This window comes from Haliotis rufescens, unplaced genomic scaffold (genome assembly GCF_023055435.1).
Source record: "Haliotis rufescens isolate VD_foot unplaced genomic scaffold, xgHalRufe1.0.p SCAF_3, whole genome shotgun sequence".
NCBI classification, from domain to species: domain Eukaryota; kingdom Metazoa; phylum Mollusca; class Gastropoda; order Lepetellida; family Haliotidae; genus Haliotis; species Haliotis rufescens.
Genome location: NW_025964001.1, coordinates 64,154,838 through 64,174,519, shown reverse-complemented (window position 1 = coordinate 64,174,519; position 19,682 = coordinate 64,154,838). Strand labels below are relative to the sequence as shown.

The 19,682-nt window shown below is 42.3% G+C and overlaps 1 protein-coding gene across 1 annotated transcript; it reads right to left on the bottom strand.

The window, feature by feature from the left end:
- Positions 1-567: 567 nt before the first annotated feature.
- LOC124132397 (anti-sigma-I factor RsgI6-like) lies at positions 568-18,010 on the bottom strand. Its single transcript, XM_046496292.2, has 12 exons — positions 17,780-18,010; positions 16,927-17,075; positions 16,302-16,403; positions 11,893-12,052; positions 10,934-10,979; positions 10,368-10,526; positions 10,080-10,135; positions 8,642-8,779; positions 8,049-8,220; positions 6,228-6,338; positions 3,654-3,872; positions 568-1,135 (listed from the first exon to the last, which is right to left on the bottom strand). The coding sequence occupies exons 1-12, from the start codon at positions 17,947-17,949 to the stop codon at positions 893-895; spliced, it is 1,725 nt and encodes a 574-aa protein (XP_046352248.2). The 5' UTR covers positions 17,950-18,010; the 3' UTR covers positions 568-892.
- Positions 18,011-19,682: the final 1,672 nt, after the last annotated feature.

The window sequence follows — 19,682 nt, the reverse complement described above, 5'->3', positions numbered from 1 at the left end:
CTACGATTGAGACCGCCTCCGTGGTCTAGTGTATACAGCGTCAGCCCGGAGAGCGGAAGGTCGTGGGTTCGATCCCCGGTCGTGTCATACCGAAAGACGTTAAAAGATGGTACTTGTTGTAACCCTGTCTGACGCTCAGCCATGAGGGGCAAAAACAAGGACTGGTCTATAAGAGAAAGAATCTCGAATGCGACGTCATACCATACCAGATTTCACCTCTGCGATCCTCAGTGGGGTGTTTGGAATTTGGGAAGTAACCACCAATACAAGGCTACCTAGCCGCGCCTGAAATAATGCCGTACCCCATGGTGCCAATTATCGTTTGCCCCTTGTGGTGTTTCCAGAGCGATCTGGAGCCAACGATGCCATGGGGAAACAAATACTGTCCGCTTAGCCTCATCAGTTGGGTTTAACGCCGCTTTTAACAGTATTCCAGTTATATCACGGCGTGTCAGCTTAATGTGGGAGGAAAGCCCGGTCTCGGACGTTTACCACTTCGGTGAAACCCACGAGCGGGGTGTGGTGCTCACAAACCTAGAAACATAATCGTGTCGAACCGGGATTCGAACCCACAATTATAGGTTTCTGACTTGCCCAGGGGACGCAACTCTGAACAGAAAAAACGCATGAACGTCAAATTGTGTCGTTCATGCACTTATCAACGACAATTTCGCGGTTATGTGACCGACCTCTCTTCCAATGGAAAAACTCTATATCGTGTAAACTTCACATAATTTTTTTAATTTATAGATATATATATAAATATTTATATTAAATATATTATTATATTAAATATATATTAAATTGTCATTATTCGTTATTCATTAATATTAATATAACCAACATAATCACATCAATGCATCCACTTTTTTTTCTAAATGGTCCTTTATGCTCATCCTATGATATTAGCTCCGAGTTTGGGAACATGTATATTGATGTGTGTGTCGTTCTTTCCAAGCGTGAAAGTCTGTCTCGCCTGGTGAACCTCGTGTCCATTATACAAGACTGTGACGTCATAATCACCATGGAAACCATGGACAGAGAACTGGGTACCCGTGTCAGTCACATTCCGTTCAGCGTGAGTCATCCAGTCGTGTTCCAGTAGGTGTAGAAATCGCTGTCCCGCCGAATTAATCTAGCAAATGAGAAACTAAACATTCATATTTCATTCATATAGCAGTGATTAAAGGGGAAGTGTACACGCAAAAATCACTTTCTTTCTTTTTCTAAACAAAACGCAATTTTAGAATTAGTTAGTATCTGTGTTTGAAAATATACACTCACTTTTTTCACAGTGAAAGTAGGAAGCTCACAATTGTGTGAAAATGATATGCCGTTATGAGGCCTTCGTTTTTCGAGCTAAACAGGCCTGAGTTATCCCCCTTAGATTATGACGTAATTGGTGCCAATTCAACTGGGTCCCTGTCTATTCTGAACGCAAAAGATATCAAGTACCAGTTTTCGGTAAAACAACATGGCCTACGACACACTCCGGCGCAGTGGTGACTCAGCATTACACTATGCTGGCTGGCATCTGAGACGCTAGAATCACACACCTATACCTACACCACGTGAAGCGGCTCTAACAAAGCATGATGACGTCATAATGTTTATCAATTGGCACCAATGACGTCATATTGCAAGGGGCATAAGCCATGGTGTTTTTGTTATGGAAATAGAACACTTGGTAAATGTGAAAAATATAAATCGTTTTAATGCAAAACATATGTTAATTAATTGTGATATTTTTATATTTTTGTCTATGACACTTCTAGGTTAACACTTTTATTGTGGAAAAAGTACAAGAAAATTAGGTTCATTTCCGTGTGAACTTGCCCTTTAAAGTGAATGGTGATGATATTTGCTTAACGTAACAATTAACAGCTGTATGACGCAGTGATTAAAGTGAATGATGATGATATTTGCTTAACGTAACAATTAACAGCTGTATGACGCCAGCCTGGATTTAACTGAAAATAGGCCAGACAAACGACTGATTGATATCATGAGCAATGTCCCATGTTGTCTGGGTACGATGACACACAATCAACCACGTCACCGATCCTGACCACTTTCTCAAATTTAATCGTATCGCCCCCGCGAAGATCCGGGTTGGAAGAGGTCTTCAGCAACTCATGCTTGCCGTAAAAGGCGACTATGCTTGTCGTAAGAGGCGACTAACTGGATCGGATCAAGCTTGCTGTTTTGGTTGATGCATGTCGTATCCCAAATTGTGGGATCGATGCTCATGACATCAACCACTGGATTGTCTGGTCCAGACCCGATTGAAAACAGACCGCCGTCATATAGCTGGAATATTGCTGAGAGTGGCGTTAAACAAACAAATCGCATCGCATTGCATCGCACGACAAACGATATAGAGAGAGATTAGGACCTATTCTAACCCGTGTCCCTCGTTACCCTGGAATGGTTGGTGAATACAACGCAGTTTATGTTGATTGTTGTTTAACACTGCACTCAGCAATATTCCAGCTATATGACGTCAGTCTGTAGATACGCGAATCTGGACCAGACAATCCAGTGATTGACATCATGATCATTGTTCCACGCAATTGGAAAATGATGACATGCATCAACCAAGTCAGTGAGCCTGACCACTCGATCCCGTTCGCCTCTTGCGACAAGCATAGACGCCTTTTACGGTAAGCATGCGCTGCTGAAGATCTTTTCTACCCCGGATCTTTACGGGTCACCAGATTAGAACCCGAACCAGATTTGCACATATCGGACGAGGTGGTTCGCAGGTATGACAGCGTCGTCACAGACACTGCAGCACCTTGCACAACATGGACGACTTTTCCCAACGCTCTTTTCAACAAACAGCAAGCAGTACCTGGCGCTTATGGTAGATACACGAATCGTGAGTTCACACGACCTTGACCGTGCCCTTTTCCTTGTAATCTCTTCATATTGAACATGCCTCACACTGTGGTTCTTGTTATGGTTCTCCACACTACATATTCTGGTTATGCGTTTCTTGTTTAGGAGATGTTTATCTTCGCACAGAACGGGTGCCTATGAGTTAATGGACAAACAGAGGTCTGCATGTCTATGTGAGTGAGTGAGTTTGGTTTTACGCCGCTTTTAGCAATATTCCAGCAATATCACGGCGGGGGACACCAGAAATGGGCTTCACACATTGTACCCATGTCGGGAATCGAACCCGGGTCTTCGGCGTGACGAGCGAACGCTTTAACCACTAGGTTACCCGACCGCCCCTGCATGTCTATGTGTTCCATTGGACACGTACATCTACCATGCCTCAACTACAGACATACGAGTTGATATCATTATCTTTCATAAGACACGAGTGGCCAAGTCCGTTCTTTAATACCAAGGCATACAATGACTTGTTCTCTCATGGGTATGATTTCCCGATTTGGGAGTCATACTTTTTTATGCAAATCGCGAGTGGCGGTAGAGCAGGACATGTTTCCCCTGTGCGCGAACACCTGGTGTCACTGATCATCAGTGATCCATTCATAAACTTTACCACTTTGCGCCCCAAAAAGAGGGCCAGATTTTTGCCGTTTCACACATAACCGAGACTGATCATTCTCATGCGTAGACGGTTAATATTTATATTTTTCTGGCTAAACGACAGAAGTTGATTGGTTCGTGGTAACCCTTACCCTAAAATTGTCTCCACTGACCAATGATGCTGGCTCACCGCGCCATTGTTTCTTGGACCAGAAGCCCCAGATCATGATACCCTCAACAGCCGGGTGGCCGAACATTGACCTCAGAGCGGTCTCGTACCAATCAGCTCGCGTCTTCTCATCCGGGTGATACAAATCCAACTCGGTTATCCAGATTGGAAGTCCGGTTTTAGCCAGCGTATCAAGGTGATTCTGAAAATGTTCAACACCAGTGGGTGAGTTAGCATGATATCGCGATGTCCAACATGAATGAGAGGGTTTGGTCAAATAGCGCTATGAATAGTATTCCAGTTATATCACGGCGTGTCAGCTTGATATGGGAGGCTACTCTAAAGTGACGCAAGTCTTAGACGTTTATCTCTTTAGTGAAACCCGCGAGCACGGTATGGTGCTGACAAACCAGGAAACCTAATCGAGCCTTACTTGGATTCCAACCTACAATCATTGGTTCCTGGCGAGCTAAAGGGATGCAACTCTGCACAGATAATTTGGGTTCACAGAGGAAAAAGTCTGGCATGAGTGAATTCTACTAAGTTAACGAGTAACAGCGTCCAGATGGTTCGTAAACAGCGAATTTACTATCCTGCCTGGGGGGCGGTCGGGTAGCCTAGTGGTTAAAGCGTTCGCTCGTTACGCCGAAGACCCGGGTTCGATTCCCGACATGGGTACAATGTGTGAAGCCCATTTCTGGTGTCCCCCGCCGTGATATTGCTGGAATATTGCTAAAAGCGGCGTAAAATCATACTCACTCACTCACTCACTATCCTGCCTGGTAGAATGCACGAGGCAGCCGTGGAGAGACGGGGTATCCTATGTAGAGGGGAATATCCGAGTAAATCTCCATGTTACATGTTACTATCTATTTAAAGCAATTAGATTAACCTTTGACGAGCAAAAAATCAGGTAAACATATATTTCTTTGTTAAGGTCTCTATATTTCGATTGATAAAATGCTACTTTAGGACCCCAGGATATTATGAACAGCCCTGTACCATGCATTGTAAATATCAGTAGAGCAATAATACATATACTCTTCAAAAATAGAAACGCAAAAGTGATTTCAGATGTATGTTTTATATATTGTATAAAGAATCAACAGATGACACTCGATTGTTCAAAATTGGCACACATCATTGTCATTGACCCAGGTTTCACATGCCAAACATGGAACAGTCGGTGAAGGTCAACTGTTCTCAATATTTTGTATGGCCACCATTAGTCCAAAACTCACTGGCATGGAAGAAATCAGATCCCGAATTATGGCCTGGGGAATGTTCACCCACTCTGCCTGCAGTTCTTGAAGCAACAGTCGGAGGTTTATTAATTGTTGCTGACGTTCTGGCAGTCGTTGATTCAGTGCATCACATACATTTAAGATCTGGGTTTAACTCTGGACACCTGAAAGGCCATGGTAGGACCTGGATGTTGTGATTCCTGAAAAAGGCTGTTGTCAGTCTTGCCATGTGAGATCAGGCGTCGTAATGTTGGAAAATAACGTTCGCTTGGTGCACACTGGGGAAGACGTTTGGACGAAGAATACCATCCACGTAACGTTGTGCAGTTAAATTCCCCAGAACTTGCAACAAGTCTGTTCTACCAGTGTAGGAGATGGCTGCCCACATCATCACACTACCCAGAGCTTGCAACAAGTCTGTTCTACCAGTGAACGAGATGGCTGCCCACATCATCACTACCCAGATCTTGCAACAAGTCTGTTCTACCAGTGAACGAGATGGCTGCCCACATCATCACACTACCCAGAACTTGCAACAAGTCTGTTCTACCAGTGTAGGAGATGGCTGCCCACATCATCACACTACCCAGAGCTTGCAACAAGTCTGTTCTACCAGTGAACGAGATGGCTGCCCACATCATCACTACCCAGATCTTGCAACAAGTCTGTTCTACCAGTGAACGAGATGGCTGCCCACATCATCACACTACCCAGAACTTGCAACAAGTCTGTTCTACCAGTGTAGGAGATGGTTGCCCACATCATCACACTACCGCCAGGCTCTCACGTGGTTGTGTTTTAGCGATTTTTCCATCTTTCCACACAAATCCATCCCAATCCATGCATGTAATGTTTGGTATTAATTTTGTCAGATATTAAACGATTTTTCTACCTTTTTCGTTTTTTTTTAGCAGAGTATATTTAAAGATACAAAACATTATTCTGTAATCCGGAATTTTGATTATAGGCGCGTATCACTGAAAAGGGAGCCGAATTACCGTAGTTCACTATATATCAGACTAGGTGTTTGGAAAACCAATTACTTATGAATGAAATTCAAAAGGACTGTCAGCTATGGCCTCTTTACAAACCGGGGCGGTCGGGTAGCCTAGCGGTTAAAGCGTTCGCTCGTCACGCCGAAAACCCGGGTTCCATTCCCGACATGGATACAATGTGTGAAGCCCATTTCTGGAGTCCCCAGCCGTGATATTGCTGGAATATTGCTAAAAGCGGCGTAAAGCCATACTCACTCACTCTTTACAAACCATGTATATAACTAATATCTAAGTGTGAAAACAACATTGGACCTTTACCTTTATCAAATAAGGATCTGGGGCCGTCATATCCCGGAAGTGAGTCTGTGCGCCGATACCGTAGAGTCCCACATGTGCGTTCTTGAACTCTGTAGCCTGTGCCAGGTACGCCTGCAGAGAAGATCCTCAATCACTAAAGGTCAGAGGGCATTTTATTGAAGAAATAGACGACTCATGGTCGTTCTTTATCGTACAATAAAAAAACTGCAGGGAGAATAAACCACGAATAACGCAGCCCCGAGTGGTTTATTCTTCAAGCAGTGTTTGATTGTACGACAAACAACGATCACGTGTTGTTTACTGCCTTTTTAAGGATGTTAATGAAATGTACACTCTTTAAAATATTTACCAGTATTAAAATAATGATTACACTCTGAATAGAATCAGACCGAAGCAATGTCGGACAAGTACATTTTATGAAGAGAGGTGTCAAGTTTGGTATTTCCCAGATATTCTCACTCTTTTCACGTGATTACCTGTACCTGTTCTCCCTATACCGATCATCATATCTCTTCCACTTTTAGATGCGATCGTTCGAGCATTGCGTTTATCTACGTTGCCAAGCTACATCTATGAGAAACATAGGGAGCCTGACCACCCGATCCCGTTAGTCGCCTCTTACGACAAGCATAGTTGCCTTTTACGGCCAGCATGGGTTGCTGAAGACCTGTCTACCCTATTTGCCCATTGCTATGTCCATTCTTTCACCTATCAGTGCTAATTACCCCCTCACTCCCGTTTGTCGATTAGGTGAGGTGAGGTGAAATTGGATTTAACGTCGCGTCCAAGATTATTGCACTTATATAGCAACGTGCATGCACGTGTGTGGCTGCTTGTACTAGTCCGGACTGATGCTAGCTCACTGAGAGGGCAAGTCCGAATCTCCAGAAATAACGTCTTGATAGAACAATGTTTTATCGTGAAATAAACCACGCTTCCTTCTTCTTTGTTCTTTGATATTTATTGCGTAGCTATCTTATATACTCAAATAATACACACACAGACGTTGATTCAGTGTTACATCTTGAAGGAACAATTACATTGATTATTATCCTCAAAGTTTATATGACCCGTGAAGATCCGGGGTAGAATAGGTCTTCAGCAACTCATGCTTGCCGAAAAAGGCGACAAAGCGTGTCGTTAGAGGCGACTAACGGGATCGGGTGGTCAGGCTCGCTGACTTGGTTGATGCACGTCATCGTATCTCAATTGCGTGGATCGATGCTCATGATATCAATCACTGGATTGTCTGGTCCCGGCTCGATTATTTACCGACCGCCGTCATATAGCTGGAATATTGCTGTGTGTATTTTGGTTTCATTTTGTTTTATTCATTGTGAACGATACCATCTCAGATTTATTATTTATTATACTAGGATCCTTTCAGAGAATCTTCTAAAGGTCTACTTTAGGTGCGACGTTCACAGCCAGGGAAGGCGGTAGTATATCGAGGGAAGGCGGTACTATAGCGCGGGAAGGCGGTACTATAGCGTGGGAAGGCGGTACTATAGCGAGGGAAGGCGGTACTATAGCGTGGGAAGGCGGTACTATAGCGAGGGAATACTATACATTTATTTTTTTACTATGGCAGATATGACCTCCGCTGAAGAAGGTCGGGTTTTCTTTCCATCCTGACCATTATATGATTTGGTACTTCTATGTTCAGGTACGAACAGACAAGAATTCTAATTTGCGGGGCGGGAGTATATAAAAACATATCTTGTATGGTAGTGTTGGCTAAATGTTGCTTGATGTCTCACATTTAGTTACGTTTTCATAAGCAGCATTCACGCCTCGGTTTAGAGAATAAGGATCTCTGACCTGTACATTGGCTCCACGTGCAACCACCTTGTTGTCGTTCAGGAAGAGCTTGACGCCGGGGTCCGCCTGGTGGGCTATCCTGAACAGTTCCAGGTTGTAATCCCTGTCTTGGAGGACCTCCTGGAACCACTGCCCGTGTAGGTTCTCGTTGTTTACATCCCAGTGTTCCACCCTACAAAGCCCAACCCCACACAGTACAAACAGTCTACAAGCAGCAGTATAGTCACCTCCTGGGCACTTGGAATCGAGATGACCCATTGCATCAAGGCAGCATCGAGCAGTATTTCGCATACCTACCGCAAGCACGAAGTAGTATATCTTCCATTACAGACCATCTCTAAGGGTCTATCTACGCGACCGAATGGGATAAATGTTTATGTGTTTGTTTGTTTAGTGTGTAACGTCGCAATATTCCAGCTATATGACCGCCCTCTGCAAATAGTCGACTCTGGGCCAGACAATCCAGTGTATATATTGATATATGTCAATGTAACTGAATGTACTCATAACCTGTATTTTTGTACCGTTTTACAAAGTTTAAAATTAATTGTTCCAGTGAGCTACATATAACCTACGCTGTAGAAAATACTTACAATCCGTGTGTCCTCTTCATCGCCTCGTCTATTCTGTGAATGACAGCCCGTCTTAAATCATCACCCCTGAGAGTTCGAACCCAGGTCGGTAAAAAGGTTTCCGATGACCACACGAGGCAGTGACCTCTGACCTTTATCCTACACAGAAATCTGTGTTATGAGAGATGTGTGCGCCTTTGAGAACAGTTCAGCAATATCGTTATCGGTGATACCGACAATGAAGTGTTTAACAAATAATTTGTGTGCTGGCGATTAGGTGCCTCACACTGAGAGTGTGGTTCGAATCCCGGTTGGGACTCAGGTGAAATTGGGTTTAACATCGCGTCCAAGATTAGTGTACCTTTATAGCAACGTGCATGCACGTGCACGTGCACGCGTGTGTGTGTGTGTGTGTGTGCGTGCGTGCGTGCGTGCGTGCGTGCGTGCGTGCGTGCGTGCGTGCGTGTGTGAGTGTGTGTGTGTGTGTGTGTGCTTGTACTAGTCCGGACTGATGCCGATTTATAGAGCTAGCTCACTGAGATACCATGCCGGAGTTTAACATGAATGCCCCACTCACACACAGTATACTGACTCCGAGCCGACCAGTCCTTGTTTTAGCCCCAGAGCGCCAGACAGGGTAACAACAAATACCACCTTTTAACGTCTTTTGGTATGACGCGGCCGGGGATCGAACCCCCGACCTTCCGCTCTCCGGGCGGACGCTCTACCACTAGACCACGGAGGCGGTCAGAACGAACTTGGCCTCGTGTACAGTGATATGGAATTGGGTTGTTTCACTAGTCAAAGTAGGCACTTGCCACAGGGCCACCAGTTGATCAACGTACTGAGGTTGATCATGTTCAAACCATGTGTTACACTGATCTGCCAGTACAAATTCAAGCTTACAGGATGACAGGTTCATGCCATAGCAATTTACATATTAATGTTCAATTTACGTAATACAGATTGTGACACTTACAATTTCATTTCTCCTTGATACAAATTCGTGAGAGATACGTAAACACGCTCTTGTCCGACTATATTAAACAGCCTTACAAGCTACTGGAAATTTCTACACAATGCCCTCACCAGAACATTAAAGTGGTTTCCATAACATACTATACCGGACCGGAATTTTACACACCACACCAGTAACTAAATACAGTAACTTCCCGACGATACAATGCAACGAACGTCTACCGAATCCAAACAGAAACAATGCAACACAGCTACAGTCACTGTTAAACAATAAAATACATCGCCATATAACAAATCCCAGATTCGCATTGATTATGTGTCCAGGTTTGTCAGCACCATACCAACGCTCGTTGGTTTCACTTCGAGTTTCCCACACGAAGCTGTGACGCCGTGGATAAGCTAAAGTACTGTTCAAAGCTGTGTTAAACTTACTAACACAGTGTCATTTCAACATAAAATGTCTGGTGAGATTAAATCCTACCCATGCGATCGAAGTTCCTTTATCGTGTCCACAGCACTGTCATAAAAGGACGTGTTCTGTAAGGAAGAAAGAGCAACGTTGGGCAGGTATGGTGCTGACAAACCAAGAAACAAGATCAGGGCGAATCTGACTTTCTATCCTATTCAAATAAATTAGATTGTTACATCTGCGTTTGCATTTTAATAAATATGAAGATAAGTGAAAACAATGTTGCTAATGAAAATATACGTGACATTTGTGTTGTTTCATAGGCTAAGCACAGTGCACTTAACAAGGTAAAGCACCTACCGCCCGAGGTGCATTTGCCTTCCATTTCAGGTTATTCTCAAGCACTGCCCAGTTGAAATGCTTGTTGATGAAGTCGTTGTAACGAGGTTCGGTGCCGTGCAGGTACAGGTTGGAGTTTACAGCAGTACCAAACGGAAAGCCATGCTTCAGCTGATCTATCTAGCCGTTGTAATAAAATAAAATAAATGACATGTTATTTGTTGGCAAATTGAAAAAAATATTGACCAAAAGCAAACGGACACCAACAGGTAATTTTGGTAGGCGACATCACAAACTTCAGATCAGTGTTCACCCTGTCTCCACTACAATAAGCTGTCTTTGGATATAGAAATCAGACGATTATGGCAACAATGGACGAGAACAGTATCCGACGCGATGGAAAATTCTTAAACCATGGATATCTTTGTCTTCTTCCTTTGTCATGGATCCTTGTTGATAGCACGAACAACGATGCACGTCGCCAAAATACAATAATACACATCTGATCAAACGTTGAAATCATCCGTTATATTTAATTACTGGTGAGCATTTGTGAGGCATTTATAGTTAAAACGTATATATCTCACCTTTATTGTAACTTTTTGAGGATCAAGACCGTTTTCCAGAGTTATGCTGAAGATATAACATCAACACACGTGTTTGATAAAATGATAAACTCGTAGTATGTACTTCGTGTCATTTGACACACGAATGTACAACGTTATTGTTATGGGTGTAATTGGACTACAATATACATATTGCTTTGTATTTTTCGTATGTTGGTTAATGCCGTACTCAGCGAAAATCTAGCTACATGACAGCGAATGAAGATATCCTTGACCAGATAAACCAGTGATTGATATTATGAGCCACGTTCCACACCGTCCGGCTTTGATGACACACAATCATCCTAGCCTGACAACCGATCCACTTGTCGCATTGTAAAGCATGGGCTGGTGTGGTCCTATTCAGGATTTAAATAAAAGCGACACAAACCATTTCCACAACCTTAATAAATCTCTACTAAAAGCGGGGCGGTCGGGTGGCCTAGTGGTTAAAGCGTTCGCTCGTCACGCCGAAGACCCGGGTTCGATTCCCGACATGGGTACAATGTGTGAAGCCTAATTCTGGTGTCCCCCGCCCTGATATTGCTGGAACATTGCTAAAAGCGGCGTAAAACCATATTCACTCACTCACTCTACTATAAGCAGAGTCCATTGAACGATCCCGACTATTATGAAAAACTATCAAATAGTGATGATACCAGGTTTCGCGAAAAGTGAGATAGCCAGCCTGTTCCCGTAGAAACACATGCAAAGGCAAGTCAATTATTTACTTGAAAATAAAACCCAACGGAACATAAGGTACAAGGGAATGAAGCAACTTTTGAGCAAGCGTCGTATGCCGTTCTTTGAAGTCTTCGAAGAAAGAGCACGCTCGATTGTACCTCAAAAGTTGTGAAATGTAGACAGACTTCTTCAGACTGGAGTTCTTTGACACAAAGGGACAGTTGACTATTGGGAGCAACTGTAGACAAATGACATACCTCAGGTGTATGTTAGACTTTCTGACCGCCTGTATGACGCGGTAGGTTCCGTCCTTCCAATGTGGGTCTAAAGGAGGAAGTTCCGTCACCGTCGCGCTGTCAACCAGATAGTCAACCGACGGGTGTGGCCCGAATATTTTCACTCTTGACAACTGAATATCTAAAGGAGATGATAAGGAAGAGAAACACAATGTTTCGTAGTGTAGGCTTACGCCTTCATCAGGTGAATGAATGCCATGAGCCAGTGAGCAGAGTACTTAACTATCAGCGCTAATTACTGTAAAGTGTTGGCTTCCATTGTCTATGCTAATCACCTATCAGCGCCAATTATATACATCTGTTGGCTTCACTTGTTAAGTTTCCACCTTTTGTTATCTTATTACTTTTGTTGTTCTTTCATGTACATATATATGCTCTCTACCTCATGGCATTCATTCACTTGATGAAGGAGTAAATATATACTCCGAAACGTTGTGTTCCTAATAATAAAGAAGTTGACATACATAAATTCTCTTCCTTATGTGTATCACTTCTAAATTCCTTTCAAAGACTTAAAGGAGATGATGTATATTACGTTTGACATTCGACAGTGAATCAATACTCACACTTCACAAGTGAACTGTTGATTCAATATTAGGTCAAAGTCTGTACCTTAGTATTTGGTGACTCGAAACTATACTGAATTTATAATAAACGTTATTCAACAGTAAATATCAAATACATTTAATTTCAAACATTGCGAACACATTCTTTTCAAACGTGTGGAACACCTAATTCACTAGGGTCATTTCAAACGTGTGGAACACCTAATTCACGGGGTCATTTCAAACGTGTCGAACACCTACTTTACTGGGGTCATATGAAACGTGTCGAACACCTAATTCACTAGGATGTTTTCAAACGTGTGGAACACCTAATTCACCAGGGTCATTTCAAACGTGTGGAACACCTAATTCACGGGGTCATTTCAAACGTGTCGAACACCTACTTTACTGGGGTCATATGAAACGTGTCGAACACCTAATTCACTAGGATGTTTTCAAACGTGTGGAACACCTAATTCACTAGGGTCATTTCAAACGTGTGGAACACCTAATTCACGGGGTCATTTCAAACGTGTCGAACACCTACTTTACTGGGGTCATATGAAAAGTGTCGAACACCTAATTCACTAGGGTCATATGAAACGTGTCGAACACCTAATTCACTAGGATGTTTTCAAACGTGTGGAACACCTAATTCACTAGGGTCATTTCAAACGTGTGGAACACCTAATTCACTAGGGTCATTTCAAACGTGTGGAACACACCTAATTCACTAGGGTCATTTAAAACGTGTGGAATACCTAATTCACAAGGATGTTTTCAAACATGTGGAACACCTAATTCACTAGGATGTTTTCAAACGTGTGGAACACCTAATTCACTAGGGTCATTTCAAACGTGTGGAACACCTAATTCACTAGGGTCATTTCAAACGTGTGGAACACCTAATTCACTAGGGTCATTTAAAACGTGTGGAATACCTAATTCACAAGGATGTTTTCAAACATGCGGAACACCTAATTCACTAGGATGTTTTCAAACGTGTGGAACACCTAATTCATTAGGGTCATTTCAAACGTGTGGAACACCTAATTCACTAGGGTCATTTCAAACATGTGGAACACCTAATTCCTTAGGGTCATTTCAAACGTGTGGAACACCTAATTCACTAGGATGTTTTCAAACGTGTGGAACACCTAATTCACTAGGGTCATTTCAAACATGTGGAACACCTAATTCACAAGGGTCATTTCAAACATGTGGAACACCTAATTCACTAGGGTCATTTAAAACGTGTGGAATACCTAATTCACAAGGATGTTTTCAAACATGTGGAACACCTTATTCACTAGGATGTTTTCAAACGTGTGGAACACCTAATTCACTAGGGTCATTTCAAACGTGTGGAACACCTAATTCACTAGGGTCATTTCAAACGTGTGGAACACCTAATTTACTAGGGTCATTTAAAACGTGTGGAATACCTAATTCACAAGGATGTTTTCAAACATGCGGAACACCTAATTCACTAGGATGTTTTCAAACGTGTGGAACACCTAATTCACTAGGGTCATTTCAAACGTGTGGAACACCTAATTCACTAGGGTCATTTCAAACATGTGGAACACCTAATTCCTTAGGGTCATTTCAAACGTGTGGAACACCTAATTCACTAGGATGTTTTCAAACGTGTGGAACACCTAATTCACTAGGGTCATTTCAAACATGTGGAACACCTAATTCACAAGGGTCATTTCAAACATGTGGAACACCTAATTCCTTAGGGTCATTTCAAACATGTGGAACACCTAATTCCTTAGGGTCATTTCAAACATGTGGAACACCTAATTCCTTAGGGTCATTTCAAACATGTGGAACACCTTATTCACTAGGGTCATTTCAAACGTGTGGAACACCTAATTCACTAGGGTCATTTCAAACATGTGGAACACCTAATTCACTAGGGTCATTTCAAACGTGTGAAACACCTAATTCACTAGGGTAATTTTAAACATGTGGAACACCTAATTCACTAGGGTCATTTTAAACATGTGGAACACCTTATTCACTAGGATGTTTTCAAACGTGTGGAACACCTAATCCACTAGGGTCATTTCAAACGTGTGGAACACCTAATTCACTAGGGTCATTTCAAACATGTGGAACACCTAATTCCTTAGGGTCATTTCAAACGTGTGGAACACCTTATTCACTAGGGTCATTTTAAACATGTGGAACACCTAATTCACTAGGGTCATTTTAAACATGTGGAACACCTTATTCACTAGGATGTTTTCAAACGTGTGGAACACCTAATTCACTAAGGTCATTTCAAACGTGTGGAACACCTAATTCACTAGGGTCATTTCAAACATGTGGAACACCTAATTCACTAGGGTCATTTCAAACGCGTGGAACACCTAATTCACTAGGGTCATTTCAAACGTGTGGAACACCTTATTCACTAGGGTCATTTCAAACGCGTGGAACACCTAATTCCTTAGGGTCATTTCAAACATGTGGAACACCTAGTTCACTCCACAATGGTCCATATAAATAACTGGGCAAACCAGTGATTTGCTGGGGAAGGAAGACGCACGCTGAACCCAGACACAGAGCCTGATCACCCACTACCCAATTTAGTAGGTTTCAATGAAATGTATAAGGTACTGGGGACTTTCTGACCCGGAACACAATTTAAATATGCCACGACACATAGGGCAATGCACAAAGTAGGCCAGGACACACAGGGCATATCACCTTGAACGGCCATGACACCAAGTAGGCCAGGACACTTTGGACATATTATCAAGTAGGCCATGACACCAAGTAGGCCAGGACGCTTTGGACATATTATCAAGTAGGCCAGGACACCAAGTAGGCCAGGACACTTTGGACATATTATCAATTAGGCCATGACACCAAGTAGGCCAGGACACAGAGGACATATTATCAATTAGGCCATGGCACCAAGTAGACCAGGACACAGAGGACATATCACCAAGTAGGCACATACGTAAAAAACAACAATGTAGGCCGTGAAATATAGGACATATTACCAAGTAGGCACATATATACGACAAATATAACCAACGGTCCAAAGCAGTTAGCACACATTGGATATAACAACCTAATAGGTCATAGTACATGGGTTATAACAAGCAAGTAGGTCATAACATATGGGTTAAACAAGCAAGTAGGTCATAATATGGGTTTAGACAAGAAAGTAGGTCATACCACGTGGGTTATACAAGCAAGTAGGGCATAATGCGTGGGTTATACAAGCAAATATGTCATAACATGGGTTATACAAGCAAATAGGTCATAACACATTGGTAATACAAGCAGTTAACACATTGGTAATACAAGCAAGTAGGCCATAACACATGGGTTATACAAGCAAGTAGGTCATTACACATGGGTTATACAAGCAAGTAGGCCTTAACAAATGGGTTATACAAGCAAGTAGGTCATAACGCATGGGTTATACAAGCAAGTAGGTTATAACGCATGGGTTATACAAGCAAGTAGGTCATAACACAAGGGTAATACAAGCAAGTAGGTCATTACACATGGGTTATACAAGCAAGTAGGTCATAACACATGGGTTATACAAGCAAGTAGGTCATAACACATGGGTTATACAAGCAAGTAGGTCATAACACACTGTTCATAATAACCAAGTAGGTCATGACCCATAATTTGTAACATCTAACTAGGTCATAACACACGGATAATAACAACCAAATAGATCACAACGTATTACTAACTAGGTACCAACAAACACATAAACGTATCAACTTCATCCTTCCGAACACGAGGATGCCCTTTAAAAATTGTTGCATATATCTACAGTTAACCAACCTTTTTCTGGAACAACAAAGTCTCCGACAAGATGAACCCAACCATCTGATGCCCTTACTAGAGGCATGTGGGCCATGGGTAGGTACATGTCGGAAGTCTTGTCTGTAAGTAAACTACTGCAATGTAGCATACAATACCACATATATTACCCGAGTTAATGAGTGAATAGTCACTTGTTACGCTCTATAAACTAGAGGCAAAGTGGCCCACTCGTCTAAGAAGCAGCAAATCACCTAGAAACTTTGCTTGTTTTTGGCGTGCTAGAAACTGATTGTCGTGGGTTTGAATACCAAATTCGCACTGATTATTATCTAGGTTTGTCAGCACTGTTATGGTACGTGGTAAACATCTGAGACCTGCATCACTTCGGGTCCTTCACCCACATCAAGCCGACAGGCAGTTATAAAACTGCAATGCTGCCCAAAACGGCGTAAAACAAAACTCACTCTTACACATTAAAATCGTGTCCAGGTTCAAACAGAGAATCAGACACTGCAAACGCGTTATTCACAGATACACATCACCAAAATACGACGTCAGATTTTCTCTGACTTGTGTTATTCAAATGCGGTTTTTTAGCTAACATTATTTTTTCTAACCATTCCAAATTAAAAACACCAATAACCTTTGAAAACAAACTGAATATTGAACATGGCTGATTGTCCCAGCACATGAGCTTCGTCGTTCATGAGTTTCACATAGACGCTTGCGGTGTAACGTCCACCTCGCTTGACCGTGGTCAGATCCTGCGCTGGACCTTCGGTGTCGTGGTGTCTGAAACGCACACGGATAATCTGTGATCATAACTTGCATCATGTGCAGGATGTGTAAAGGTACCGATAATCGCTATGTTGTAGTATTATCATCATCTGCATCGATGCTACATGGAAAACAAGCATATTTTAATTTGAAACTTGTTTAAGTTTAAAATGTGAAAATCTTATGCTAGCCGTGGTCATAACTGGTCAGGGGCGACTAAACTGGATCGGGCTCAGTGAAGGTATGAGCTGTTGATTACGTTTCTTGTCACTGATTTGTCTTGTTCTGACTTGAATATTTACAGATTGCAGATAGGTTACTGTGGACCATTGTGAACCCGCATCCTCAAGGGGCCAGATTCGATTATTCACACGCCGACGGCATATAGCTGGAATATGTTGACGTCAAACAACAAAAACAAACATGGAAATATTTCGTCACAATACTTTATCAAAAGTTATTAACACAGTTAACTTGGTCTTCAGCTTGCCGTAAAAGGCGACTATGCTTGTCGTAAGAGGCGACAAACGGTATCAGGTGGTCAGACTCGCTGACTTGGTTGATGCATGTCATCGTATCCCAATTGCGTGGATCGATGTCCATGATGCCAATCACTGGGTTATTTGGGCCAGACTCGATTATTCACAGACGGTCGTCTTATACGTGGAATATTACTGAGCGCGGCGTTAAACCACAAAAACAATTGCAGATTATCTCACCTTTGTGACACACGCAAGGAGTGTTGTCCTGCGACACTATCAGGAGACAGTGTACAGTGGATATGCGTGCAATGCCAGTGTGAGGAATCTTCGAATCCGCCATTTGTCAGAAGCTCCTTTGTTGAGACGGGGAAGACCAGCAACAACACGCCCAGTAGTGCTGTGTACATGAATACCTTGTATTAACGTCACCCAACTTCGGCACCCTTGTTGGCATACACCTTATCTAAAGAGTGGATGATAAGATCAAATGTAAGTCAGGGTCGAATTCTGTAATGGCTGCTCTCAGTGTTTAGTGTACACGTGTACCTCAAACGTTGTAAAATGTGGACATCAAATGTTGGAGCTGCTGGAATATTGCTCGACATGAAGGGAAAACTGACTTTTGTAAAGGTGAAGCCACCTCCCTTGTAATACAGTCTTGTGGAAAGTGTTTTGTCTTTATGCATAGATCTAAATAAGAAACGGATGTGGCGGTTTTATTGTTCTCTTTCATTTCTAGGTCAGTTGGGTCACATCAGTGAAAGGGAACTGGATGTTTGATCATTACTGAACGAAAACAGACCATCATCTGAAGCTAAAGTCAAACTTCTTGGACGAGTTCCTTTGTTTTGATTTGTGCCTATCCCAGAAGAAATATAAATTTAATAGCATAAAGAAACAGATCAGCCTTGGTTGGGGATCGCTTCTGCTTGCTTAAATGAATTATCCCCAAATGTCACATAGATGTTATCAATGAGGAACTCCAGAAGATAGAAACAAATCTCTTTATTGATATATTCAATACATTATTTGCACAAAGTAAGCATAAAGTTACTCATTTAACACAATTTAATGTGATATCTCTACTTATCAATATTTAACAAGCAACCGATGTGAACAAAAGATTTTATCTGGATCCTGACCTTGAAACCCTAAAGAATGGCAAATATACGGCTTTAACAGGAAATAGAGGTCATGGATAAAACTTTCAAGTATTTTGATGTTTACGCTTATCATTTGAGAAAAAAAGACACTTATATAAGAATCAACAGAGACAAAAACATCTTCTGGAAAATATTAAAGGAAGGTAAACAAGTTAACTTATCGGTTGGAGTCAGCAAACAAAATTGAGCAGACAATTTTTCTTCTGTTTCGTTCAGTAGAGCTGTGCATCCTTTATCTAATGTCACTTCTGAAGTGTCACGACCGCCTCCGTGGACGTTAAAAGATGGTACTTGTTGTTACCCTGTCTGGCGCTCAGCATTAAGGGGCTAAAACAAGGACTGGTCGGCTCGGAGTCAGTATAGTGTGTCTGAGTGGGGTATTCATGTTAAACTGCGGCATGGTATCTCAGTGAGCTAGCACTATAAATCGGCATCAGTCCGGACTAGTACAAGCAGACACACACACACACACACACACACACACACACACACACACACACACACACACACACACACACACACACACACACACACACACACACACAAACACACACAAACACACTAAATGTCTCACCATACATACTTTTGCGTCTCTTAAAAAAATATTTGAAAGCAGTGATTTTCCACATTAAACGTATTATTTGTCCACTTTTTAAAATCTGGTCTTAAGAGTGAGTGAGTGAGTATGGTTTTACGCCGCTTTTAGCAATATTCCAGCCATATCACGGCGGGGAACACCAGGGTATTAAGAAGGATACGATCAACTACAGAGGCATATCCCTCATTGACACTATATGTTGATTATGTACTTCTATTCTTTACCCGAGACTGCAATTCTGTTAAGATGACAATGTTACTGATGAGATACGGGCTGGATTCGGCCCAACTGTTGCACTACCCAAGATTTGTTGTTTAAAAGGACGACTCTTCTGCCTTTTGTTGTGGAATTTGATTCTGTTAGACATGATATTTTGCTT

Bases quoted from the DNA above. Each gene is read 5' to 3' on its own strand.
- LOC124132397 (XM_046496292.2), bottom strand. From the start codon at position 17,949: ATGTACACAGCACTACTGGGCGTGTTGTTGCTGGTCTTCCCCGTCTCA. The intron at 10,527-10,933 runs GTGAGATATATA...TACAACGGCTAG, and splicing joins CTCAAAAAGTTACAATAAAG to ATAGATCAGCTGAAGCATGG. The intron at 10,136-10,367 runs GTAGGTGCTTTA...TCTTCCTTACAG, and splicing joins AGGCAAATGCACCTCGGGCG to AACACGTCCTTTTATGACAG.